The 27,996-nt window shown below is 40.1% G+C and overlaps 1 protein-coding gene across 5 annotated transcripts in view; it reads right to left on the bottom strand.

Moving 5' to 3' along the window:
* Window positions 1-27,996, bottom strand: part of Adamts12 (ADAM metallopeptidase with thrombospondin type 1 motif 12) — a 299,094-nt gene that overhangs the window by 21,370 nt on the left and 249,728 nt on the right. For 4 of the 5 annotated variants that reach the window (XM_048802926.1, XM_015496380.2, XM_048802927.1 and 1 more), the window contains 4 exons: window positions 19,255-20,373; window positions 15,775-15,927; window positions 7,299-7,478; window positions 3,924-4,067 (listed from right to left, as the gene is read on the bottom strand). In XM_048802926.1, the coding sequence (XP_048658883.1) occupies window positions 3,924-4,067; window positions 7,299-7,478; window positions 15,775-15,927; window positions 19,255-20,373 (1,596 nt within the window). Of the gene's footprint in view, window positions 1-3,448; window positions 3,781-3,923; window positions 4,068-7,298; window positions 7,479-15,774; window positions 15,928-19,254; window positions 20,374-27,996 lie in introns of those variants that run through there. The other variant, XM_015496381.2, reaches the window with a different exon arrangement.

Below are 27,996 nucleotides of genomic sequence, written 5' to 3'. Positions count from 1 at the left end.
TAAGGCTGAGGCTTCTTTGTGCCAAGTGATCTTTGCACATCTTGGCTTTAATTCCTTGCCAACCACAAATACTCTGTACTAGTCAGGAAACAAATGAGGTTGTGTCTTGGATAACAGCCTCCTGAAGAGATGAGGCTGCTGTATCTAATATAATCCTGTTTGTATGTTTCTATGAAGCTAAATAAATACAATGTTAGATTCGACCCTATTGTGTTTCATGTGTCTGGCTACTAATGCCCTGCTGATTTGAACCAACATTTCAGCTGATTATGGCTTTGCAGGTATATAGCTGTGAATAACGATCATTACTAAGAGTATATAAGACTAAAAATATCTGGGGACATTGTGTTGGTCAAAATATTGCATTCGTCTATGTCATAAGTATAACCATTAATATAGATTCACATAAGAATGGGATATTTTATGAAAATAAGGATTCTCTTCTTGTCTCCTCCTGTCTCCCAGCACCTGGCCCTATGATCTGTCCCAGTGAAGGTAGCAACAAATTTCATAGAAGCATGTTCACTGACCTGCACCTCATGCTTGTGCTATGCCTCTCATCTCCTGACTCTGGGCTTTCTTGTTGCCAAAGAAACATGTGACATTGTTATAGTTTAAATATGAGGTGTCCTCCAAAAGCTCCTGTGTTAATGTTGGATTACGAGAGTTATAAACTAATCAGTCTATCCTAGTTTGAATGGACTGACTGGGTGGTAACTCTAGGCAGGTGGGATGTGACCAGAGGAGGTAAGTCACTGGGAACATGCCCTGGAAGGATGCATCTTCCCTGTGGCCTCTTCCCTCTCTCTGCCTCCTGGCTGCTATTAATGGAGCAACACTCCTCTGCTATCCCCTTCTACCATGATGTCTGCCTCACTTTAGGCCTAGAGCAATGGCTGACCAGGGACTGAACCTTAGGAACTGTGGTCTGAACTCAACTTTCCCTCCACTAGGTCATTCTGGTCAGTATTTTGGTCACAGTGTTGTGAAGCTCACTAACACAGGAACAGACCTATTCAGTACCTAAATATGGACAACTCAGAAGTAGAGGGACATAGGAAGGGAGACAAAGGGAGACAGGAACCAATAGATAACTCTATTTTTTTTCCTTCCTATCTTTGGGTAAACTGCCACAAGCAGCAGGAGTTCACAGAGATTTTAGAAGACCTTCACATGACAACCAACAGTCAGTTGCCTCCATCTTGAGTGCTGGTCAGTTAGGTAATGCACTACTTCATATTGGATCCTCCTTCTCTGCCTACTTCCTCTTTCCTATTACTGATGCTTCCTTGGCATTTATTTCCTAATAACATGTTAGATTTTGCCTTAAGACTCTATTTCCAGGATCCAGGGGCTTAAACATTGACATGCGCTTGGGAACTTCCAGATGCTGCGGCCTAAACATGGACGCCTGGGGCACTTGCAGATCCTAGAGCTAAACATGGATGCTGAGGAACTTCCGGACCTGGGGGCTTAAACATGGACGTGTACTTGAGGAACCTCTGGATCCGTGGTCCTAAATATGGATGCCTGAGGAACTTCCAGATACGGGCGCCTAAACATGGACATGCACCTTTGAAACTTCTGGATCTGGATCCAGGGGCTTAAACATGGATGTCTGAGGAACTTCCGTATCTGGGGGCCTAAACATGGATGTATGCCTGAGGAACTTCCGGTTGCTACCGCCTAAACATGGAGGACTGATGAACTTCCGGATCCAGGGGCTTAAACATGGACGTGCGCCTGAGGAACTTCCAGATCCAAGGGCCTAAACATGGACGCCTGAGGCACTTCTGGATCCGGCGGCTTAAACATGGACACCTGAGGAACTTCCGGATCCTAGAGCTTAAACATGGATGTGCGCCCGAGGAACTTCTGGATCCGGATCCAGGGGCCTAAACATGGATGTCTGAGGAACTTCCGGATCTGAGGGCCTAAACAAGTTCCCTGGAACTTCTGGGTCCTTGTGCCTATAAAGGGCAGGGCTTGACTCTCAGAAGGGACGTGGCTCATGAAGGGGAGCTGAGTATGGGGCCTGTTGGGGGGCAGACTGAGCTGTCACACACTGAACTTGAATGTGACGGTGGCCTCACTTCCCAGCCTTCCCCTGGGTGTCACTTCCTCCCCTTCCAGGCGGTGCCCGACCAAGCGCAGGGGCCAGGTCATGAGGAGGGACACCGTCTTTCTCCTCACTTAGCCAGGCGCCCAGCCTGGCTGGGGATGGGGATGTCTTATGACGCTAGCTACCTCCTACATCCCTGCCCCAGGACCTCAGGGACCACAGGTGGGGAGTCGTTGACATGATTCTCCCCTGGCCATTGACCCTCAGCCCCGGGGTCTGCCCAGGGAGAGCTCTGTCTCCCAGAGGGTCAGGGGGCCCCTGTGACCTTCTGCTCCTTACCCACTGTCATCCTGGGGGAGCAAAGGTCAGGACACCAGATGCTACTGAGAGTGACATCTCCTGGATGGGTGGCTGGGGACTTTGCCTCTGTCCCCAGCCTCAGACACCGGAGGATCCCTCCCAGAGACAGAAAATAACCCCACACTGCCCAAGACTTATTTTTAAGCTTTGGATTCTGAAATTTTCCTGCTGCCACCTTCTTTGTGAAGCTAGTTTTTCAACAGAGACAATATTCCAGGGGGGAATAAACAACAACAACATGGAGTCAATCAAACCAAGCTGACACATCTGGTCCTCCCAGAGAAATCTAGATTGGGGGGAGAACAGCCATTCTCAACTGGCGAAATAGCGAAGTTCCCTTGTCCTTATTTTGTGTAAGCAAAATAAATAATCTGATGTTAACTCATAAAATTATTTTTGAGGAGTGCTTGGCTCATAGGAAAACTGATTATGTTTTATGGAATGAAGTGTTACCTGATTTTAAAATTAAAAATGAAGCCAATTAGGATTGTTAAATTACACTGTCATAATTCTGTTCTTTGATAGCAGAAATAAATAAGCCTTTTTTTAAAAAAGTTAAGTTATTAAAGTTTAAAACTTGTCTTATTCAGCAATAAGAAATTAGATCTGATTATAAACAAAAATGTAAAAAGTACTTTGACACAAATACTTCATACACACACACACACACACACACACACACATATATATATGTTGTAGAAGGACACAATATCTTTATTTTGTTTATTTACTTTTATGTGGTGCTGAGAGTGGAACCCAGTGGCTCACGTGGCCAGGTGAGCACTCTACTACTGAGCCCCAGCCCCAGTCCCCACTTTTTTTGTTTTTTTAATAAAAATAAAAACAATGGGATTTAATTCAGAAAAAAAAAAGACTCTATTTCCTAGAGAACCCAAGTAAGACAAATCAGAATGATAGCAAAATCCACCTATGGAAGAATTTTCAGTATCATTGATACGGTGTTATTTATGCAATAAATAAAATTTAGGAGAATAATAAATATTTTTATCATTTTCAGTTTAATTACTTTGTTTAACTCTCCATTAAATATGCTGGCCATCTGGAAAACTGCTCTGTGGGCAGACAAGAAGCCTGACACTAACCAAATTAGATCACATTTGAAGCTTTAGGACATAGGAAAATCCTCCTGGCTCTGGGGGGAAGAAAAAAAAAAACAGAAAATCCAAAATAACCTTTCCTTAGGCTTTTTGCTTCTGGAATAATTTTGGTATTTGATTTTTTTCTCTTTTGAAAGCATTTGATCTTTTCTCTTCTGAACTCTACACAGTAAACATTGACCTGGGGCAGCTGTGAGTCAACTTTCAGCAGACTTAGAAGTATCAGATGGCAGAAGAGTACTAAACTGAAATACATAGAAATGCACCATACATCAATGAATATGCTCACCATTTTAAATAAATATATATTACTTTTATGACCAAAAGAAAACAAATACTATTTTCTTTTGTGAAGTTAAACAGAGTCCATAACTAATTCTTACCAGATCCCAGTTCCCAGTGGTCCAGTGACAGCAAGGGTGCCTGTTGCAGGGCACAGTTGATGGGGGCCTTTTTGTCCAGTCACAGAGGCCTCCTGGACAGGACACACCTCTCTCCTGAATTCCGCCTCCACAGGACCTGGAACACTGATACACAATATAGGCATGAGTCAGTAAAATCAGGTGGTGACACTTTCAATGACAAGAACAGTTTTTTACTGCTTTTTTTCATTGTATATTATTAGAAAAATTAGTGTCTGCATTGGAACTTGGAGCATCCTTGCAAGTTCCTTTCAATGATCACTCCAGTTACTTATTTTTAATTTTTTTTTTTTTCGGTACTGGGGATTGAACCCAATGGCACTCAACCACTCAGCCATATCCCCAGCCCTTTTTATATTTTATTTAGAGACAAGGTCTCACTAAGTTTCTTAGGGCCTTGCTAAGTTGCTGAGGATGACTTTGAACTCAAGATCCTCCTGCCTCAGCCTCCCGAGCACCTGGGATTACAGCTGATCATTCCAGTTACTTAAAGCAACAATGTGAGACAAAACTAAAGAGAAGGAGGGAGGCTGAAGGGAATCTTGAAGATAAGAAGAAGAGAAAAATCAGAAGATGCCAAGTAGTCTAATGCCAAGCAGTATGCCAAAAGGGAAGAATTTTGGTTAAAAACTTAAATGAGAGATCTTTCCAGAATGGACACTATGCTATCTGCATTTTCCCTTCTGGCCTAAGTGTCTAGAAACCAAAATATGAAATTTAGATGTTTTTATGATAGTTAACTCTGGCAGCCCAAAAGGTGAGGATATAAAGCCCAAAAGGTGTATAATACAATTCCTCAGTTCACTCTTTGCTCAGTGCCCACTGCACAGGAATTGGAGTCTCCCTGATATTTGAATTACTACTTCCTATCAAAACTGATGCAGTCTTCCTTTTGCACTATATACAGTCTTATAATTAAATGTCTCCCTATTAGGACTAGTGAAGTTCATGGATTTGTTCAGGATTCTGATGGCTGGGCTGTAATGCTCACAAAATAAAATCAAGACGGTCAGTTGGATTTCTGAAGGGTTGTGCTTCTGAAACATGTCAGAGTTTTGTTCACTAAAATAATTTGGTAGGACATTTTGTTTATTTTTCATGACACTTCTAAGAGGAAATTAAATAATTCGCTGAGAATCTTTGAAAAGTACTTTGAATAACTTAGCTATGGTACGGGTGTAACAATAACCAATAGAAACAAAACTATGGTTGTCTTGTCAACCTCATGGCCATCACAGCAGGCACTATGTGTATGATAATAACAGACAACAAGGAAATTATTTGCAATTAGCCTTCTGTACTCAATGTATCGCTTTCACAAAATGCCAACTTCGAGAATCAACCTGGATTTTTCTCCTTTATCCAATCAGTTTTTAACCCTATCTGAGGAGTAAAGGAGAACAATCACACATCTGGGATCACATGTACCTACATATGTGCACATCATCTCAGAGTCACCTAGCCAAGTAACCTCCAGAAAAATGGGGCAAAGAAAATGTGGATCAGTGGTTCTCCCACCAGCAATTTCAGCATCTTCTGAACAAATGCAACTCTCAGGTTCCACTGAGGTTCCCAAATTGTGCACCTGGGGATGGCGCCCGTCCATCTGTGCACTGAAAAGCTTTCCTGGAGATGGTGAAGCATGCCAACACTTCATGGCTACACTGATGTAGAGATGTTCCCCCAGCTAAAATACATCTACCATGTAGGTAGTCTGCAATGGCTGACCTTTACCAAACAGTTCCTGAACAGTCCACTAGACAGTGCTGTGAGGCAGACCAGCAATTGTGATGGTCCAGAAAAGGTTTCTAAAAATGCGGAGTCCTAGTACTCCTGGTTCTCAACTGACTTTTAAATTTCACAACCCTTCTGTTCCTTCAGATAGCTCTTCCAACCTGTGGTTTGCTCAGAACAGAGAAATTTAGAAAGGAGGATGGTAGGAGCCTTCAGGGAACAGACTGATGGTTGCAGCTCCCGGAAGCTTCAAGGAAGAATAAAGAATAGATCTTTTCCATAACCAGAAAGATCTGGTTGCTCATCTTTGATAACCTGAAAATGCCATTTCTCTGACCAGGAAATATAAGTTCCTCTGCAAATTCTAGGATCCAGAAGTTTCAACTGAACAGGTCTAGGCCAGCCTCAGCATATATGGAGAGCTTGGAGGTCTGGGTCCAGAGCAGGGGGGAAGCCGGCACTCAGGTACTTCAGATTTGGGCAGGGAAGGGGGAAAAGAGGAAACAATGGTGACTACTGCCCCAGAAAACACCAGGTAGTGGCCCAGATTCTCAAGAATCAGTACGGGTGCTTGGCCTGATAGGCGCTAAGTAGCTCCTGGGCGCTTAGCCTTCCACAACCTTTGACACTAACTTTGTATCCTCAGGTTGTGCTTCTCTACCCCCCTTTCCATGACATGTGGTAGGTTCCTCTGAAATAGAGTCCCATTCTCCTCAGTTCACTCTTTGCTCAGTGCCCACTGCACAGGAATTGGAGTCTCCCTGATATTTGAATTACTACTTCATTTATTTTCTAGTTGTATAACCTCAGGTAGATTCCTCAACCTCTCTGAGTCTTAATGTTTTTATCTATAAATGGTCATCCAGGTCATTATGAGAATTAAACCAAATAATGTAGGTAATATACAAACCCCATGGACACACTCAATATATGCTCTGCTTTTAAAAAAAAATTCTTATCTTCTTACCATGTGTGGGTATAATTGAGTGTATTTTTAAACTATTGGAAAATGAGATCATCATACTTCACCAAAAAATAGCAGCCTTGTTCTCACATGCCAAAGTAAAACCAAGACACAGCAGAGCAAGAGCCCTCATTTAGAAAAAGAATACATGCACTTTTTTTTTTTATTTGTGCAAATAATGATCTGGGCATTTCACTAAGAGATGAAACTAAAATTATACTATGGAAAGATTCTGATCATTACTACCAGCCTGTCTGCAAAGCCTCAGACAGGTAAGTGAGGCTCTGTCCTAAATGGCCCTCATGAAAGTGGTCTTTGTTCAAATTGTTCCATTTTGTTAATTCCTAGCAGAGACCCCAGTTACCCAATACATCCAGTGAAAGATCAGGTTGTAATAAAATACTGCACTGTCATGGTTGGAACCACACCATATCATCTCCTCAAAGGAACCCTTTCAGCTCCTGAAAGTGTCTGACCTGCCTGGTTTCCCCCATACAGTGTGGGATCCCTGAATGGAGGCCAGTCATGGGCATGATGCAGGTGTGGTCTTCCCCCTCCTCTAGACTCACATGGTAGCAGAGATTCATGGTCTGCCAGCTTGCATGATGTATGTCCTTATCTGGGGGTAGGGGTCATACCTGACTCCAGGGTTCCACATGCCACTCCTCACAGGGCTCCAGATTACAGCTCATGCTCTGAGGGGGAGGAATGCCGGCCAGGAACTGGCAGTGAAAGGGTCTCAGGCTCCGGTGATGGTCCCAGCTGTCCACGCACTGAATCTCCCTGATCTTGAAGCCTCCACTGCAGTTTCGGGAACACTGTGGGGAGAGCAAAAAGCAAAAATGAGACCAGGGTCCTTGGCAACAGGAATCCATTTCCCTCCATCTTACAGGTTCCAGGCTTCCAATTGTGCAGAGTGCTTAGGACTCTGAACCCTGTTTTCCTTTACATGCCATATAGAGGGCCTCACAGGAGCAGCTCCCGTAGTCGGGGTTCCCAGAGTCAGAAAACACATGCACAGAAGTCTGAGGGTTTACACGTCTGGCAGGAGTGGATGAGAATTTCAGTTTTGTGGCTCACTAATTGTGAGCCCTTGGATAAGTCACAGAAATGATGTGACTCACAGAAATGGAGTGACTCTGCAAACTGGGGATTAACACCTAACTGTTACCTCACAGGCTGTTGCAAGATTATAGATATTGGAGTCGGGAGTGCCTGCTGGCATAGTGTGTCTCAGGGGGTTGTCACTCCCACTGGACATCTATATTCATTCCAGGTAAAGGAGTCAGCCACCTAAGCTTTCTGCGGGGGGCGGGGGGCAGATGAAACTCTCCTTTTGGCTATGGTGGAATAGTCATGATTGCAGGATTGTGGTTGGGGAAAGAAAATTCCTCAAGACCTTTCAGAAGAGTAGATTCCCCAATATGACTTCCCCTTCTTCCACTCCCTAAGAGACTGTACCGTGTCACCTGACCTCAAATCTTGGTTTGTAACATGGGAAGACATGGCCCATGGGACACAAGGGCACGTGGGAGGCTTTCATCAATCAAGTGTGTTTACCTTCTTGGAAATAATCAACACTTGACAGATAGTCCCCTAAATACACAAATTAAGAAGTTCATTCTCCTGCCATGCAATGAGCACAAAGAGAATAAAAGTAGCTTCCAACTTAAAATTAGCTGTAAAACAACAGAGAAAGCATGCTAATAATACCCACCAAAGCAGTCATTTGTCTGACAAAACAGGTTCTGAAAAATAGCACATGGTTAAAACAAGAAGCCTCTTTATTAGGAAAAGGGAATTTTACAAGACATTAAGTGTAAAATGGGGTTTGTTTTCTTATTTGTTGCTACAATCTGTTATTCCTAAATTTAATTTTCAAATTAACGTTCTTCTTTTGCCAAAAGCGTATTCACACGTAATGGAAAATGAAATACACTAATATGTTGAAGTCAGTAATGGAAGAAACTCACTAAATTGATGACTTCCCTATTCTATTTTCAAAAGAGCCTCTGATTCAGTTAGCAAGAGGGAAATGGTAGCATATTGAATTACTCCACTTCTAATGTTTTTTTTTTTTTGCTCTTTTGTGTTGAATACCAATTGTTATATTCATTTTCTTACTATTCTAGAAGGTCATTGTATTCCTGGTTTCCTAACTAGAACCAGACTGGGCAACCTGGACAATGGGAACAGAAAGACTGGCTTAACACCCTGTTGCAGCCAAACAAAACTGATAGGTTTTCAGTTACCACATCAGTTTTTTAAACTGATATGATTTCTTTGTTTTTGCAAAATACCTAATCTATATTTACATCCACCTATAATAACATAACTTCAAGCTAAAATATATCATAAATAAAACAAGTATTGACAATTAAAATAAATCAAATGTAATGAAATAAATACATAAACAAAGATTTAATGAATCGGACCTCTATTATATATACTGTTGTTTCAAAAGAAAAAAACACATACAAAACCAGTTTTTTTTTAAGAGTGAGAGAGAGAGAGAGTGAGAGAGAGAGAGAGAATTTTTTAATATTTATTTTTTAGTTTTCGGCGGACACAACATCTTTCTTTGTATGTGGTGCTGAGGATCGAACCCGGGTCACACGCATGCCAGGCAATCGCGCTACCACTTGAGCCACATCCCCAGCCCAAAACCAGTTTATTAGCAGCTCATGGGCTTAGTAATCACAAAATGTTTTATTAAGTAACTGATATGACTTCTAAACCAGATTGACTTAGACTGATAAATACCTTTAGCTTACAGGAGTCACTGACAGAAATAAATCCCAAATGTTACTTTCTTGTAATATGTTTTATTTACGAAGTCATTCTGATACTCTTTCTACATTGGATCCATATAGTGTTCAGATAAGTACCGCAAAGTTAATGAACAGAGGATCAGAAGGTCAACAGATGGCATTCATTTATGGGTCCCAAGTGGCAACATGACTGTGGATTAATCACTTCCATTTTTCCACTGGTGTTAAAAGGAGGATGAATTGGTTCCTAAACTATCCCAACCTTCTTGAATGTCATAAGTACACTGTATCAATGGATTTGAATTCTGTTGTAAATTAAGTTACATGCCAAATACTAGGCCAGGATAAAGAAAAAAAAATATTTTCTACTCATTTACTTATGCTAAACACATTCATAATATCATTAAAATAAAAGATGCATTCCAAACATTCTAAGTTGAACAGCACCAAATTTAACCACCTTCTCTCCCTCCCTCCCAATTACTGATCACTTACTATGTTCCAAGTTGTGTATCTCTACTTAAGTGGTTTACAATAGAGGGTGGGAGGAGTGACATACATAAGTAGAAGTGATGAAGATTATATCCTACCATGATTAAGTACCCTTGGGTTCAATCTCCAGTCCCCCCCCCCCAAGTTATTCCCAGTCTATCCTACAAGTTGTTCATGATCCTGTGAGGATATGCAGTAGGAGGTGCTCAATTTCACCTGACAAAGCCAAGAAAGGGAGTTGGGGGCTCAAGCTGAACCTTATAGGATAAGTATATGATATCTGGGCACAGTGCTATGAAACAACACAGTCTGTCTGGGCACAGCAAGTGGGTCAAATGTGAGCGCAGAGGGTAGGGGAGGGCAAAGACGGAGGGATAGAGGCCACCATGAGGGCTTTGTGATTTGGACCTCAGTGGTTTGGGGGTCATGCTTCCTGTGATTCTAAAAGCTTCCATTTAATTGCCAATCCTCTAACCACTTCTTCTCAGGGATCCCTTAATCTAAAGTGCTTAGAGGTGTCAAGAGGGTGTGATAGTTTAAACACACAACAACTCATATCAAGAGGAGAGCAAATGCCATGATTTTATCATTCACCTTCCTTCTACTCAGTTTTTGCCTTCTGGGGACAGAAGCTCCACTATCCCATGCAATTCTATGTTTTGACCATATTAATATAGTTTCTAGGAACATGCTATGAATAAAATGAGGGGCATCTCTCTATTTAGGAAGACAAAGCCTATCTCCCCATTTTTAATTTGGAAAAATTCAGATTTATTAATGTAGTAACACCACAGATAATCTGCAAATCAAAGAAACTTGGAGACAAGGATTAGAATAAATCAGACAAATATACAAAACTTTAGGCTATAATCAAAGGTCGTTACTTCTAAAGATAATAAAATCAAGTATTATGAAAATTAAATTGCAATGTGCCTCTTGTCCTTCCTGGGGGAAGGCAGATCATTCCAAGAAAAATGTAAAACTCTTCCTGATTCATTTCAGAAATGACCAAGATCTGTTAGACTTGAATATGCAAAGGGCAGTGCTCATTCTAAGAAAGATAATAAGGGGGTTGTCAAATCAGCAGTTTGCACGACTTTGGAAAAAACACCCAAAATATTCTATCAGGAAATGTGTAGAACTGTGGATGACACACACTTTTAGTGTCAAATCCAAATTAGGATTATTTAAACTTATCTTTGTCACTTACTACATTTTTCCCATCACAAGAATCATACCCCCCCATATAAATCTTCTTTTTCTGAAATTGGCATGTGTCATGCAACTGATGTACATGTTTATTATGCCACATTTCCTTCTAACAAGCTGTAACTAAAGTTGACCATATACCCCCTACCCAATGGTTTCAATAGAATTGAGATTATGCAGCATACACTTCATAATCAAGTATATGTTAGTGATTTAAACACCCTGAGCTTTAGTTTCCTCAGGGTGAATTATAAAGCCCTATATTGGGGGTCATAATGAAACTGTGTATCTAATGCTTCTGTGCAATGCTAGCACATGGTAGTACTTGAGGAGTGCTGGTATCCACGGGTAGGTAAAGTCCTCTAAAGTTCATGGTCACTTTGAACACCTTGTCTGCTTAGTACTGAGGAGCAAACCCTTCCCTGGCCAATGCTCCATTGATAGGACTTACTCTCACTATCACCCGTCTGCCAGTCTCCTGTCCCTTCCACTCCTGTCCAAGTAGCCAGAGGTCAGGAAATGCCTAATAGTCAGCTCTAACCTTCAGCTAGAGCTCACACACTTGTTCAAGGTTTGCTGGAACCTCTTTTACCATGAACAAAGTTGTTCTATAACTTTCTTTGCTGGTAGGAATTCAGTGACTTTGAGGATTATATTTTAGATATGGAGGTTACCAAAACCCAGCAGAATTTGATGATATGGCAAAGAGAACACCTATAAAACCACTTGGAATTTTACAGTTAATCAATATATCTGCAACTGAATAGGTAGAGAGAGGCAGAGGGAGAGGAAAACAAGGGAGGTGCCAGCCAGCATAACTTTCCTGAGGTAGCCTGACCCCAGAGATAAACTCCCCAATCTCTTGTTTAGGGTTTTACACCAGCTAGAATTCCTTAGGCTGATGTTGATCTTTTCAAAGTGCAAAGTATTTCATGCATCTACTATTTTTATGGCCCATGTAATTTCTTTTGTTTACTTTTAAAAAATTTGTTCTAATAAGTAAGTTATATATGATAGTAGAATGTATTTTGACATAGTATACATATGTAGAGTATAACTTCTCACTATTCTGGTTGTACAAGATGTAGAATCATATTGGTTATATAATCATATATGTACATAGGATATTAATATCTGATCATTCTACATACTTTCTTATTTCTATTCCCCATCCCTTCCCTTAATTCCCCCTTTTCTACTCCCAAGTACTTCTATTCTTTCCTACCTTCCCTCCCACTTACTGTGAAGTTAGCATCTACATATAAGAGAGTACATTTGGCCTTTGGTCTTTGGGGATTGGCTTATTTTACTTAGCATAATATTCTCCAGTTCCATCTGTTTACTGGCAAATGCCATAATTTTGTTCTTTTTTATGGCTGGGTAATAGTCCATGTGTATACATACCACATTTTCCTTATCCACTCATCTTTTGAAGGGCACCTAGTTTGGATCCATAGTTTAGCTTTTGTGAGTTGTGCTGCTATAAACATTGATGTGGCTGCGTCACTGTAGTATGCTGATTTTAAGTCATCTGGGTATAAACTGAGGAGTGGGATAGCTGGATCAAATGGTGGCTCCATTCCAAGTTTTCTGAGGAATCTCCATACTGCTTTCCATAGAGGTTGCACAAATTTGCAGTCCTACCAGCAATGTATGAGTGTACCTTTTCCCCCACGTCCTTGCCAATATTTATTGTTGCTTATATTCTTGATGATTGCCATTCTGATGGGAGTGAGATGAAATCTTTACTCTGTTTTAACTTGCATTTCTCTAAATGGTAGAGGTGTTGAACATTTTTCCACATTTTTGTTGACTGAGTGTATTTCTTCTTCTGTGAACAGACTGTTCAAATCCTTAGCCCATTTATTGATTGGGTTGTTTGTTTTTTTGTGGTGTTAAGTTTTTTGAGTTCTTTATATATTCTGGGGATTAATGCTTTATCTGAGGTGCAAGTGGCAAAAATTTTTGCCCATTCTGTAGGCTCTCTCTTAACATTCTTGATTGTTTCCGTTGCTGTAAAGAAGCATTTTAGTTTGAATCCATCCCATTTATTGATTCTTGATTTTACTTCTTGTACTTTAGGAGTCTTTTTAAGGAAGGCAGTTCTTAAGCAGACATGATGTAAAGTTGGGCCTACTTTTTCTTCTCTTCAGGCACAGGGTCTCTGGTCTAATGCCTATGTACTTGATCCACTTTGAGTTTTGTGCATGGTGAGAGAATGGCATTTAATTTAATTTTGCTGTATATGGATTTCCAGTTTTCCCAGCATCATTTGTTGAAGAGGCTATTTTTTCTCCAATGTATCATTTTTTGCACCTTTGTTTAATGTGAGATAACTGTATTTATGTGGGTTTGTCTCTGTGTCTTCTATATTGTACCATTGGTCTACATGTCTGTTTTGGTGCCAACACTATGCTGTTTCTATTACTACAGGTCTGTAGTATAATTTAAAGTCTGGTATTGTGATGCCTCCTGCTTTACTTTTGTTGTTAAGGATTGCTTTGGCTATTCTGAGTCCCTTATTTTTCCAAACAAATTTCATGATTGCCTTTTCTATTTCTATGAAGAATGTCATTGGGATTTTAATAAGAATTGCATTAACTCTGTATAGCACTTTTGGTAGTATGGGCCATTTTGACAATATTAATTCTGCCTATCCAAGAGCATGAAAGATGTTTCCATCTTCTAAGGTCTTCTTCAATTTCTTTTTTTTCAGTGTTCTGTAGTTTTCATCATAGAGGTCCTTCACCTCTTTTGTTAGATTGATTCCCAAATATTTTAATTTTTTCAGGCTATTGTGAATGGTGTAGTTTTCTTAATTTCTCTTTCTGTAGATTCATCACCATGTATAGGAATGTGTTTGATTTGTAGGTCTTAATTTTATATCCTGCTATTTTGCTGAATTCTTTTATGAGTTCTGGAAATTTCCTGGCAGACTTTTTTTGGTCTTCTAAATGTAGAGTCATATCATCTGCAAATAGGGATAGCTTGAGTTCTTCTTTTCCTACTCATATCCCTTTAATTTCTTTTTTCTAATTGCTCTGGATAGAGTTTCAAGGACAATGTTGAATAAAAATGGTGACGGAGGGCATCCTGGCCTTGTTCCAATTTTTAGTGGGAATGCTTTCAATTTTTCTCCATTTAGAATGATGTTTGGCCCATACAATTTCTAAGGAAATGATTATCCCAGTGAAGCGAGAGTGGAACTTAGGAATTGACCAATATTTTGCAAGGTCAGGGATATAAAACATTTCTTGAGAATTTTCTGGATATGGAAGAGAATCTGTAGGCAAGCATCCAGTCCTTGCTGAGTTTGTTATGATTGGGATGAGAAAGGGAAAAGAACCTGCATATTAGTTGTAGATGGACCAATAAGTATATTTTATCATTCTTGAGAGAAAAATGGCAAAGAAACAGGAACAGGGAGGTTGACAGGTATCAAAGGAGCAGGCCACTCTCTCTCTCTTCCCCCAAATCAAGACTTTACTGTGGCAGGAAGAGTCCTAAAGCAGATCAGTGACATCCCATGTCCCAGGTGAACCAGAGATGTCTGATGAGACACCTCATGGTCCTGTTTGGAGACACAAATAGTCCATTAGATGAAGACATTAACAGAAGATCACTAGCATCCACAATCTTCCTGGGTAATTTTTCTTTTTCTCTTTTCCTATGTCTCAGCTGTCAAGGAGGATTGTTTCCTTGAAGAGTAGACAGGGACCTACAGGGAATCCTATATGGAGGGCATAAGCACAGCTCACATTTCTGCTCTTCCTGCCTGGCCAGTGTCTTGTAGCCCCAGTGTATCTCTGGGGCCGGCTCAGCTCCAATCCTGAGTGACAGGCAGGTTGGAATTGGTTAGTGTCCCAAATCAACAAGGCTAGATAGTTGGAAAATGGACACATCCTTTTCACAAGAGACTGTGAAAACAGCTCAGTGAATTGAATAACCATAGTCTTTAGCAAAGATGGAAAAAAAATCACACTTCAATACTTTAAAAAATATATTTGTCACATATGAATATATTAGTTGTAGATGGATGGATACCTATATTTTATTTATTTATTTTTATGGGGTGCTGAGGATTGAACCCAGCGCTTCACACAGGCTAGGCAAGTACTTTACCACTGAGCTACAACCCCAGCCCCCTGTGAATATACTTTTAAAGACCACATTATTCTTTATGCCTTGGCTTTTTCTTTTTTTTTCATTTTTAAGTCTGGCAGATTAAACCTACAGGATTGTTTTGTGAAGAGGTGCTGAGCCACAGTTTAATTATATATATGATAATATATAATTATTCTTTATACTTTCTAAATTGAAGTAATTTAGCAGTATAATGAAATAGTGCTACATGCTGGACAAAGCAATTAATTATACAAATTTAACTTTTAATTCTAGTTTGTTTGTAAGAGAAAGGACATGCAGGCAAAAACATGCGAGTTAATAAAAACTGTGCAGTTCGAAGACTTTTGGGTAACTTGAATCAGGCCCATGGTAATCCTGTGACTATCCACGCATGATTTCATAAAAGAAAAGAGGCAGAGAAGAATGAAAAATGTCAGAAGGGAGGAGAGAAACCAACTTTAGCAAATACTTACAGAAGATTCTTCCACCCACCCCCGGACACAGCCTGGTAGATTACCTTGCTCCAGTTTCCCACTTTCCATCCGGCACATGGGCGAAGGTGGCATTTCTTTGCAGGGTCAGGCCTCTGGATGGCCGCACAGTCAGTGTCTATCTGGGTGCTGCACTCCACACTTCTCCAGTAAGCCCCCAGCCCACAGGTGGTGGAACACTGCAGCAGGGATGGGAAAAGTGAAGACAGGCTGAGGACGGCTTCCTCAGACACGCCCATGACTTGGACCCTGTAGGGAGGGATTCCCTGTTCTAGAGGCTAAGATTGACCACAGAACGATACCAATCATGGGCCTCCACACACATGAACCCGTCTGAATTTTGGGTCTGAAGCCTTGGGATCAATATTAAAAAAAAATTTTCCCCAAACTCAAAGTGGATCAAGGACCTAGGAATTAGACCCAATGCCTAATAGAGGAAAAAGTAGGCCCAAATCTTAATCATGGTTGTATTAGGCCCCAACTTCCTTAACAAGACTCCTAAAGCACAAGAAATAAAATCAAGAATTTATAAATGGGATGGACTTAAACTAAAAAGCTTCTTCTCAGCAAAAGAAACAATCAATGAGGTGAAGAGAGAACCATATTTTGGGAGCGAATCTTTGCCACATGTACCTCAGATAGAGCACTAATCTCCAGGATATAGAAAGGACTCAAAAAACTTAACACTAAAAAAACAAAAAAACAAAAACCTAATAAATAAATGGGCTAAAGGAGCTGAACAGACACTTCTCAGGAGAAGATATACATCCGATCAACAAGTATAATGAAAAATGTTCAACACCTCTAGTTATTAGAGAAATTCAAATAAAAACTACTCTAATATTTTACAATAGGCCAATTCCCTTTGCCAACCAAACTGCCCAAAGTTATGGCTCCACCATTATGGCCAACTTTTTGGTGAACTGTGATATTATTATTCAGTAAGACAGTTTATTGCTGTCATAAATCAAATGATGATATTCAAGACAAAATTACTTCTTTGTATTTTGATTTATTAAAATAAAAATGTACTGGCCTCTGGGCACATAGTCATCATGGTTGATGTCATCATTGTAGCTCAGTTTATAAGGATATAGTAATATCTTATTAAATTAATTAATATTTATCAACTAATTAACATATATTAAATAGCATCAGAGCAAAATCCTTATGATACATTTAAATGAAGTAACTATACAAGTGCTCTGGGATTTGAAGATAAATGAAAAGATGGGAAAGAAATAAAATTTCTGGGTCTTCCCACAGCTGCCTTTCAGTAAAACCATTGTATTAACTTATGGACTGAGAAGAGCTTGTCCAACCTTATTGTCCTAATGGAGAGAAGACCCCCTGAGGAATAACCCAATTACTGATTTGTCTCTCTGTCTAGATTCTGGAGAAACATATTTATAAGTTATTCATCCTGTAGGGTCTCTCTTCATTGTGTTGTTTCCTTTGCTGTGCAGGAGTTTTTACATTTGTGCCATCCTATTTATAAGTCCTTGCTGTGATTTCCTGATGATTGGAGTCCTATTTAGGAAGTTGTTGCCTGTGCTTATATATTTTCTTCATTATTTCTTTCCTTCTACTGTTCGATCTTGTTTTTCTAAGACCTTGAGATTCAACATTATAGAATAATAAGGGAAAGAAAGAATAAAAGATCAGAGCTGAAATTAATGAAGTAGAGACTAAAAGATCCTTCTATACCCAGTTTCTTCAGGGTTTTTACCCAGAAGGGATGTTAAAGGATTTATGCATCTGTTGAGAAGATCATGTGTTTTTAATCCTTGATTCTATTTATGTGATGAATTATGTTTATTGGTTTATATATGTAGAACCATCCTTGTATTCTGGGATGAAACCATCTTCATTATGGTATATGATCAGGGAACTGTGCATTTTGCATCCTGCAGATGACTCTACAACTCCACTGACCAAAGAGAAGAAAGGGGAGTAATGATATAGAATGGGGTAAAAAATTGGGTATTAATGATAGTATACATAATGCTAAAATATATTGAAAGAATAAAAAGGGGGAGGAACAACAGAAGAGATAAAGAGAGAAAGAAGAAAACAGAAAGGGAGGGAAAGGAATAAAAATGAAAAAGAAGAGATAACAAGAAAAAATCCAATTAATTTAGAAGACCCATAAAGTTTGACAGAAATATGAAAAAAATGAGAGAAAACAAAATAAAGCAACACACACACACACACACACACACACACACACAAACCCAATAACAACAAAGAAAAAAAGAAAAAGCACAAAACAAACAAAAAGTGATTTAATATTTCTTCTTGTTAAATTACTTAAAATGAGGACACTTTGTTCTGGGGTTTCTAATTGTAGAACTCACCAGCTATGGAAAGGTTTGTGGGACAGAGCTACAATTTGTTCCCTCTTAACTCTAACCCAAACTGGCCAAATGTGTTGGAGCCTGCAGCCTGGGCTCTACCCCTCCTGGCCCACCAGCCAGTGCTGAGGGAAAGTTGTCCACTGAAGAGCTAAATCCACCCTCCATGACTCTATTTTTGTACCTGGTGTCATGTTATTTTAACAAGTTCATATGCTGTACATTCAAAATTCAAATAAGTGAAAAATGGTTTTCATGCTTCAAAGGATGTCATTAGTTCTAGAAATGGAAAAAGAAATATCTAGCCAAATTTCTGCAGCCTGAAAATAGGGGTCAACATTTTATCATCATGTTTATTTTCTTCTTTTCCTATATTTTAACTCTTCCAACAAGCCAAAGTGAAATGTTTTAATGTAAACATTCAGACAAAAAAAAGAAGAAAAAATCATTTATATAGTAAGCTCTGTAAAATTCTATCAGAGTTTGGTCTTAGAGTTCCATTCTAGATGTGATTACTTCACAGGTTTAAACCAAGCCTCAGTATTAGCTTTGTGATTGAAGGGCAAAGTTAGGCCCTTTCAGTTGTTCTTCACCCCAGGATCATTGTACATTACAGCTGGAGGAGACATTAGAGGTGATTACACTAGCCCATCATTCTGTAGATAAAAATCAGGGATATGGGGCTGGGGTTGTGGCTCAGAGGTAGAGCACTTGCCTAGCAAGTGCAAGGTCCTGGGTTCAATCCTTAGGACTACATATAAATAAATGAATAAAATAAAGATATTGTGTCCAACTACAACTAAAAAATAAATATTGAAAAAAAATCAGGCATAGAAAGATGAATTTTCCTATGATCTTACTACTGCCTGACACAGATCTCCTGACTCAGTCCAGAGTTCTTTTCACTGTATCTCACCACATACGTTTCTCTCTCTCTCTCTCTCTCTCTCTCTCTCTCTCTCTCTCTGTGTGTGTGTGTGTGTGTATTCTATCTTCCATTTGAGGAGTTGGCATTGACTTGACAGCTTTCAATTTTTTCCACATTAGACTACATTTTAATGTAAGTTCATTTTAAAATTTGCACAAGAATGCGACATTGCTAGCTATTTTCCATGTATAATCAGATTAGGGATAGGAAACATAATCTCTTACCTCACTCCAGTTTCCAACAACCCAGTATGCAGGAGTGTGTTCCTTCATGAGCTGCTTATAGTTGGAGGCATTCAGCAAAAACCCCTCAGCAATCAAGCTAGACGCGTCTTCCTCTGTCAGGACTGGTTCAGAATCTTGCGTTACATTTGTGTTGCTTGGAAGTTCCAGGTGGTGATTTTTTACAGACTTTTCTGAGAGTATTGGCTGGTGGTCACCTCCATGAGGGAGTGGAGTGTTACTTGATTTTTCAGTGACCATCCCTTCTGCTCTGAGTGTCCCGATTTTCAGGATACTGGGTCTTTGACTAGGTAGTGGGCCTTCTATTACTGTGCTAACGGGAGGCTGTAAGGACTCCTCCCCAAGGTGAGGTGTTGGTGGAGGTCCAAGTGGCATCTCTGTACTTTTCTCCATTGGATCATCATTTCTAGGCCCACCGACCTTGCTCCATTTAACAGTATGACTTTCATCTTTGTTCTTGGGCTGTTCACTGTCATCCCCTGAGCCACTGTGAATCTCCAGTTCTGGATCTTTGGTCAAGGTACTGTAGAATGGAGTTACTTGCCAAGTCACAGCATTGCCAGAAGATAAGTCAGAACTACTTGTTGTAGCTACAAAGCCTCCCTCTGCAGTAGGACCAGTATCTGAACTAGAAGCATTTTCAACATGGGGCTGGACACTCAAAGACCAGGAAGGGAGGATGGGCTGGGAAGTGCTTCCAGTGGAAATGAGATCATGGGAGTCCAGGTCGGTTTGGGTTGAAGTATTTGGCCACTGTTTCCCATCCAGGTCTCCCTCTTTGGAGGCTGTGGCAGGAGTAGTGTGACTGACTGCTGGAGTACTGGTGCTCATAGAGTCAGGCACGGTGGGTGTGGTAAGCAGTGTAGGCGTGGGTGTGGGTGGAGGGATGGGCTGTAAGGGGTCTTGCTCAGAGGTTGGTAGATCTTTCCCATCGGAAATGGTGCCTTGGTTGGGTTTCAGAACTCTCCGGCTAGACGGACACTGCTGGAGGCCACACAGGGCTCGGCTGTTGGGTTTCCTCGTCCTGTCGCAAGGTTCATCCAGGTTCTTGGCACACGTGACACTGCGAATCCGCACTCCTCCACCACAGGAAACAGAACACTGGAAAAGAGAGACAGCTGTTAGTGTCATGAGAAAAGATGTTTTCATTCTCGTGGGCAGGTCTACAGCAGATGAGGACAGGCCCAGCGGTGGATGGCTGAACTGTGTGCAGTTAATGTCATCTTCAATCTCCACATTTGGTTTCTGTGCTCTTTCAGTTTCCCATGGAAATATCCACTTCCTGAAGACCAGCTGGGGCTCAGGATCAACTATTTACTTACTCTTCACAAACTGAGAAGGTAAACCATGACCTAGTCAAACTGAAATCTCTTGTGGGATCTACCAGGAATGCAATGATTTAAAGCTACCTAATTTCTTTAAGAGTGAGTTAGTGATATTATCTTTTTCCTAGGGTTGCAATGCTATTAAATTAATATGACATGGTTACATAGTCTTAGGCATCTATTGTTAGTTATATTGAAACTTTTGCTTTATCTTAGAAAATAGCGATTATCATTCAGCAGTTTCTCCCAAGTATCATAATCATTTGGCTGTGGCAGGTAGAATTAAAAGCTACACAATCCCCACACTCACACACGTTCATGAATCTAAGTCCATTTGTGGAATTTAAAGACGAGTAGTTAATCAAAGGCAGGATATATCCTTTCCCGGAGAGTTGGGTCAATCCCTTAGTGTGCTGCTAATGTACACACTGGGGTGGAGGCATATTACTTCCCCAGTGTTTCCCCCAGCTTCTGTAAGGCATGCCAAACACAAGTAGCTAGATTGTTTTTTGGGGAATCCTGACAAGACAGTCCTTCCTCAGAATTCAGGATAAAAAAGAAATGTTTAGTTTATCAATCTCAGCAGCCATAAGTTGTATATAGTTACTACATAACACAAACATTTACGTATCCATACTCTGCCTGACCACTCCATTTCCTTTTCAGTGGCATTTTAAGACAACCACCAAAAAGTTGGCATTTAAGCATGGACCACTTTCAGGCCTTTGCTGACCATTTTACATTTGCGTAGTATCCCTGACCTCAAAAAGGTTTATTAAGGATGGGACTGCATAACACTCAAAGGATTTCAAAGGACTTGATAGCTATTATTCTGTGAGGTACTTGTGATATCCCTGTGAGGTTTACAAGACAAGAATGATTATTCCAGGTCCCACAAGAGAAAAGTCCAGCAACTTGCTTTGAAAGGTTGCAAGTCAGTCTCAGAGTAAGTAAAAATCAGGTTCATCCTACATCCTCTCTTTCCTGCCAAAACCTAGTGAGACACTCTGAACAAGTAGCTATCCGTGGAGTCAGCTCATTGACTTGACCAAACTTCTGACTTCTGGAAAGTAACTCAAAGGCAGGAACTATTTCTTATTCATAACTGCATTCCAGGATAGTTCTTAAGACACACTGATCACTTTGTAAATATTTATTAAGTGATCATTTGGCCTCGGGGGAAAAAAATAACAGGAATGGGAAAATTCTTACTCATGAGCTTATGCATTATTTTTAGCTTAAGTTCCTTGCCTTCTAAAGTTCTATTTTCAATTTCCTCTATATAGGAATATAATATCAATGTAGGAACCTCCGTCTTTATTTTGTTTTAATGGAGCATAATCATTCACTGATATATAACAACTCTGTGAAATCAACGCCTTTGAAAAGCAGGAGATGGCTCTGAGCACAGAATGGATAGCCGAGGGAGAGGCCAACTGCAGATTAGGGCTCAACCAGCAAAGAAGTGACTTGAAAATACTAACAAAACCTGCAGACACTCTGCTCTAAGACTGACTTCTCAGGATTCTTTGGTGGGAACTGTGCTTTATGAGCAGGAGTGCATACTAGTTTTTTCTTAGCACCAAAGTTGAGGTTACCAAACAAAGACCTGGGAGCCCACCAGTGAGGGATATGTTATCTTCCAGGACTTTCCATGATTTACTTGGAGCTGGAAAGTGAGGCTGGAAATGTTTATTTTCCAGTTTTGCCACAATTTTTCCACCCTTGTGTTTCAAGTACTTTATGCTCTGTCCAGTTTAATCATCACAAGTCTCTCTCCTCTTATTATATTCTAATCAGAACCCTTTGTATTTTCAAATTTCCACTCTATAAAAATTTACCATCCAACTAAAACTCTTCAGTGTCTGTCTGAACACTTTTCCATGCTAGTTGCCTCAGGCAGCTTGATTTGGAGACAGCTTTCTCATGAATGGGAACCTGGTTAATGTCACTTGTCCTCAAACACCCCGTGACCTCTCTTACAGTTTTTCTTTCCAAGAAGTTATTTGAGTAGATAGCAACATAATAGGAAACTCTTTTGATTTCTCTTTTCTTTCTCTTCTTTCGCTCCCTTTGTCCAACCCCCCACCCCCTTTTTTTTCCTTTGTGGAATGAATTGTTTTAATTTGAAATATTTCAAATGACCCCCTAGGGATGTGAGAATTTACTATATCTCTTCACAAGCATTTAGAAAAATATGTATCCTCTGTTCTTACCTTGAACTATGGGGAAAAAAAAGAACTGGAAAACTTGTGAAAAACAGCTTAAATTCCCCAATGCTTGTTATGGTTTAGATATGTGGTGTCTCCCCAAAAAGCTCTTATGTGAGACAATGTAAGAATATTCACAGACAAAATGATTATAAGAGCTTTAACTTAAAAATTAATGGATTGATCCACTATTATAGATTAGCTGGGTGGCAGGCAGGGTGAGGTTAGAGGAAGCAGTTCACTGGGGGTGTGCCTTTAGGGTTTATATTTTGTCCCTGGTGAGTGGAGAGCTCTCTGTTTCCTTGTTGCCGTGACTTGAGCTGTTTTATTCCACCATTCCCTTCCACTATGATGTTCTGCCTCCTTGGGCTCAGAGCTATGGAATCAGCCATCTGTGGACAGAGACCTCTGAAACGGAGCTAAAGTAAACTTTTCTTCCTTTACGTTGTTCTTATTAGACTTTAGGTCACTGTAAAGCAAGGGTGAAACTAAAACAAAGTCTCAGTATCTTCATCTGGAAATTGAGAGAAATTAGTGCCTACCTTTCAAGGCTGCTGAAAGGATGGTCTGAAAACTGTACATGATTTTTGCAAGATGATTGGTAACTGGAAGCTATTATTGTAGCTGCTATAATAATGATGCTGGTAACAACAGGCATGCTAATAGCAAAGGGGTTGAAGGTTCTCAATCTCTATTGTTCCTTTAGAGCATGGCACACAGAACTTCCTGTTGGGTGATGAAGTAAGGGCAGGCACATGTGTATAGACACTCTGGAGACCCATGTTCCCCTCTGGCTTATTGCTGGGTTTATTTATTTTTTGATTCATATTTCCCAGGTTAACTGATGGGCATGTGGTCTTTTAACCTGCAGGTTTCAAGAGCTAAACAATATTATTAAGTGTGTGATTCTGTTGAACCCCAAAGAACAAAGCAGAAATTACTAATAGCTATCTAGCTGGCTGTTCAGTTGAAATGCATTAAATTTTGGTACAAGTTAACAGGAGTTCCAAAGTGGCAGCCTAAGGACTAAATTTGGCTTATAAACATGTATTCTTTGGCCTGTTGAATCTTAAAACCACACACACACACCAAAAAAAAAAAAAAAAAGGACAAAAACTGAATTAGTGACCAAAAATTTCGAAAACTAGTAATTTCATATTTAAAAAAAACCCAGATTTTTGGGTTCTCTTAAAAAAGGCAGATACCCTGCATCCATTGGCCCAATTTCCCAATGGCAGTTCAAAACTTCATTAATGGAGACCTGGGTCTGGAAGGAATCTGTATGTTCTCTGACACCCCTATTTCCTTACCTGGGAGACACTGAATCATCCCAGCCCACGGATGCCATTCCTCAGCACTGTGTCATGTTGTGCCCTGGCATTACAGTGCTATCTCCCAGGGACACTGGAACTAAGCACTGGCTTGCCTTTTCTTACACTCAGGACAGAAAAATCAGTGATGCTTTGTATTCAGCCTCACGCTTCTTCCAGTACATCTTCGACTGTGTTTATCTCCTTAGGAGCTGTCAAGCCCCTTGGATGAGATAAATGCAGTACACAACAACACCACCTTTGGAACCCATCTCAATTTGTAGTTTCAGAATTCTCAAAACCAATTTCAGCTATGATTTTCGTATGCTCTTATCTTATAATTTTGAACCCTATACCAGGCAAGTAGCTTGTCAATCTGTTCATTCCCTCTCTGGGAGTTATCTTGCCCTCCCTAGCCATCACTCCTGGATGAAGGCCTCTGGGGGAAGCCTGCTGAGGAAGAGGTCTGCTGCTAAATGGGTCAACTCCACCCACCTGAGGTGCATTGCAGGGAAGGGAAGGGGAGGACTCATAATGGAAGGGGAGGACTCATAATGGGCCCAGAACTGTGGTGCAAAGGGTGAGTTTATTTAAAAAACATGGAGTGTATCAGAGGATTTTGGCTAAATGGCTAAGCATAGAAAGAGATAATACTCGGGCATAAAAACATTTAATGTATAGTGTTAGGAATTTATAAATAATGATTAGATCTCATTCTGAAACCTGGTTTAAAAGTAAATGCTTGTTATGGGTTCAATTGTGTACTCCTCCTCCCACAAAAAGATATGTGAGGGCTTATAATGCCTACCTCAGAATGTGAGTTTATTTGGATAGGACTTTTAGAGGAAATCAAGTTAAAATGATGTTGTTAAGGTCGGCTCTAATCCAGTATGACTGGTATTCCTATAAAAAGGAAAAATTATTCAGGCATGGTGGTATAGGCCTATGACTCTCAGCAACTCTGGAGGCTAAGGCAGGAGGATCACAAGTTCAAAGCTAATCCTAGCAATTTAGTGAGTCCCTGAGCAATTTAGTGAGACCCTGTCTCAAAGCCAAAAATAAAAATGGCAGTATGTAGCTCAGTGGTAAAGTGCCCCTGGGTTCAATCCTCAGTGCCAAAAACTAAAACAAAAAAAGGGGGAAATTTGAAATCAGAGACATATATGTAGGGAGAATATCATGTGTAGATGAAGATAAGGGTTTTGGTTATGCATTTGCAAGCTAAGGAACACAAAGATTTCCAGAAATCCACCAGACTCTAGGGGAAAGGCATGAAATAATGATTCTTCCTCAAAATTTTCAGAAGGAAGTAACCCTGCTGAGGATTTGATCTCGGATTTCTAGTATTGGGAACTGTGAGATAAGAAATTTCTGTTGTTTAAGCCACATAGTTTCAGTGGTACTTTGTTAGGGCAGCTCTGGGGTATTAGTTCAGTATTCTAGATAATTGAAAAAAACAAATCAGACTTGATGAAGAGAATCAACATGGCGCCCAACTGGTTTTCTCTGAGCAGTTTCTTCAAACACGATTATCTTCCACATCTGTTCTCCAGGAGCCCTGGCAGAGCACAGGCTGCTGATGTCTAGAAGATGCTAGCTCTTACAGACATCCCATGCCAAACACAGGCCAATCAAGGTCAGATCACCAAGGTCCAGCCCCACAGAGTGCCTGGTATCTTCACTGAAACAGGAGTATTAGAGGGTATTTAGTCTCTTTAGTCACCCTCTACCCTAATACCTTTGTGAACAGCTTTCACTAATAAATTCTTAGAAATTTGATTAGCTGATTGCTTTGTTCACTTGTTTATGTGTTTTTGTCAGGCACCAGAAAGGCAGATTAAAGATCTTCCCTGATCCTGACCATGTCCACTTGTGGAGGAACCACCACGTGTCCCATCCAATCTATTCAAGTACATCTGTAGTCTCAAGTACAATATCATATTTTGCTGTAAAAAAAGTTGGTAGGTTTTCTTTTCTTTTTGTTTTTGAAATTATTTGTTGAGGGTAACTTGCTTTTTTTTTTTTGAGAGACTTTGATATCACAGCAATCATTAGGGACAGTTTGGAATTCCAGCAAAATGAGAAAAGATGGTTTACAAATTATTTACAAACATAATACATTTCCTATGAATTTTAAGAGCTGTCATATTGTTGTATTTTGCAGGCATTTGAGATGCAGTGTGGCAGAGTTCTCAGAATAGAAACTTTGTTGCTGAATTCATATCCTGGCTCTACCACTTAGCAGCTAGGTGGCCTTGAGCAAGTTTCTAAACTCTTTATGTCTCAGTTTCTTTGCCTGTGAAGTAGGGATGATAACACTGTTGTAAGGATTAAATGCTGTTATGGTTTGGATCTGGAATATCCCCTAAAAGCATGCATTAAAAGCATGGTCCCTGAATTAAGCAAGGTTCAGAGGTGGGGCTTTGAAGCAATGATTCAATCATGAAGCAATGATTCAATCATGAACTCATCAGTGGATGAATCCACTTGTAGCTGGATGTACTACTGGGAGGTGGGAACAGTTAGAGGAAGCAGTTCCAGCATGGAACTGGAAGAGTCCATATTCTGCTGCCACTTCCCTCCTTCTTTCCAGCTGCTATGAGTTGAGCAGCTGTCTTCTGCCATGCCCATCTGCCATGATGCTCTGCCTCTCCGCAGGCTCTGCGAAATGAAGCTGGCTTACCATGCACTGAAACCTTAAGAAGCCAAAATCAATCTTTTCTCCTCTAATTTGTTCTTATCAGGTATTTGGGTCACAGTAACCAAAAGCAGACTAACATAAATATATTATACATTAAAAAATGTTTAATATACAAAATAATTGTCTGATAAATATTTTAAATAAATACGTAATTAAATATTGATTGCTGAGTTTTCAGTGTCCCTTTGTTTTAACAGAAGTAATGCATTAGTTTTTTTTTTTTTCAGGTCTCAGGTATTTGTGTTGGCCCTTGAAAAAACTGACATGCCTATGCACTGTGCAGATAGTGTTTTATGAATAAAATATCCCTGAGCAAAGAAAGGAGGAGGTGGAAAATCAAGGGACCACAGATTAATCCCTTCAGGATGTTTGGGTGCCATTGATGGGCAAGGCTTGCAAAATCAAAGTAGCATGGAAAGTTGGCCCTTGTTCACTTGTCTGATAGTAAAGTCATCATTTAGTGAACACTTACTATCTGTCAGGTACTATACCAAGTGCTTACATGGGTTATTTTGTTCAAGTTTTATAACAACCCTCTCTTTATAGATGTGGAAAGGCTGAGAGGGGGTTAACCCTAGCTCGAGGCCACACAGTTAAAGATTGCCAGGGCTAGAAAACCCAGAAAAATGACTATTCTCTTAAGTTTGTTCATCTATCTGATAGGAGAAGTAACATGAAGTAACATGATGGCTTTGTTGAGAAACTGAGGCCCTATAAGGTGAAATAATTTTCCTGAGACTGGATGTGAGTTTATGAAGTACAAGATTAGAACCTGGATGGTTCTCTGGGATCTCCGTCCACTTGTCTGCCTGCTAGGATACACAAAGTCAGCTACAATTATCAACGACACAGTGCTTTTATTAGTTACCCATCCATCCATCATCCACCTAACATAGTGTTTTACAAATAATCTGACTGAACCATTTTTTAATTTTATTATTGGAGCCATTATTGAATACCTCACATACCTTTGGCAATTTATTACACTGAGGTATCTCTGGAAGAAGAGGTAACCTTCCATCTCTCGGGTAGAAACAATTACAGAACCCACAGTGCTGCCTTGTTGCCTCAATGCACTGGATTAAACTGAAGCTTTATCATAGTTACCTTATTATCTTCATGTTTAGATCTTGATCTCTGCTCTCAGCCATGACCGTGACTTCTATTTCACCACCTCA

Source organism: Marmota marmota, unplaced genomic scaffold (genome assembly GCF_001458135.2).
Source record: "Marmota marmota marmota unplaced genomic scaffold, marMar, whole genome shotgun sequence".
NCBI classification, from domain to species: Eukaryota; Metazoa; Chordata; class Mammalia; order Rodentia; family Sciuridae; genus Marmota; species Marmota marmota.
This window is presented reverse-complemented; position numbering and strand designations above follow the sequence as displayed.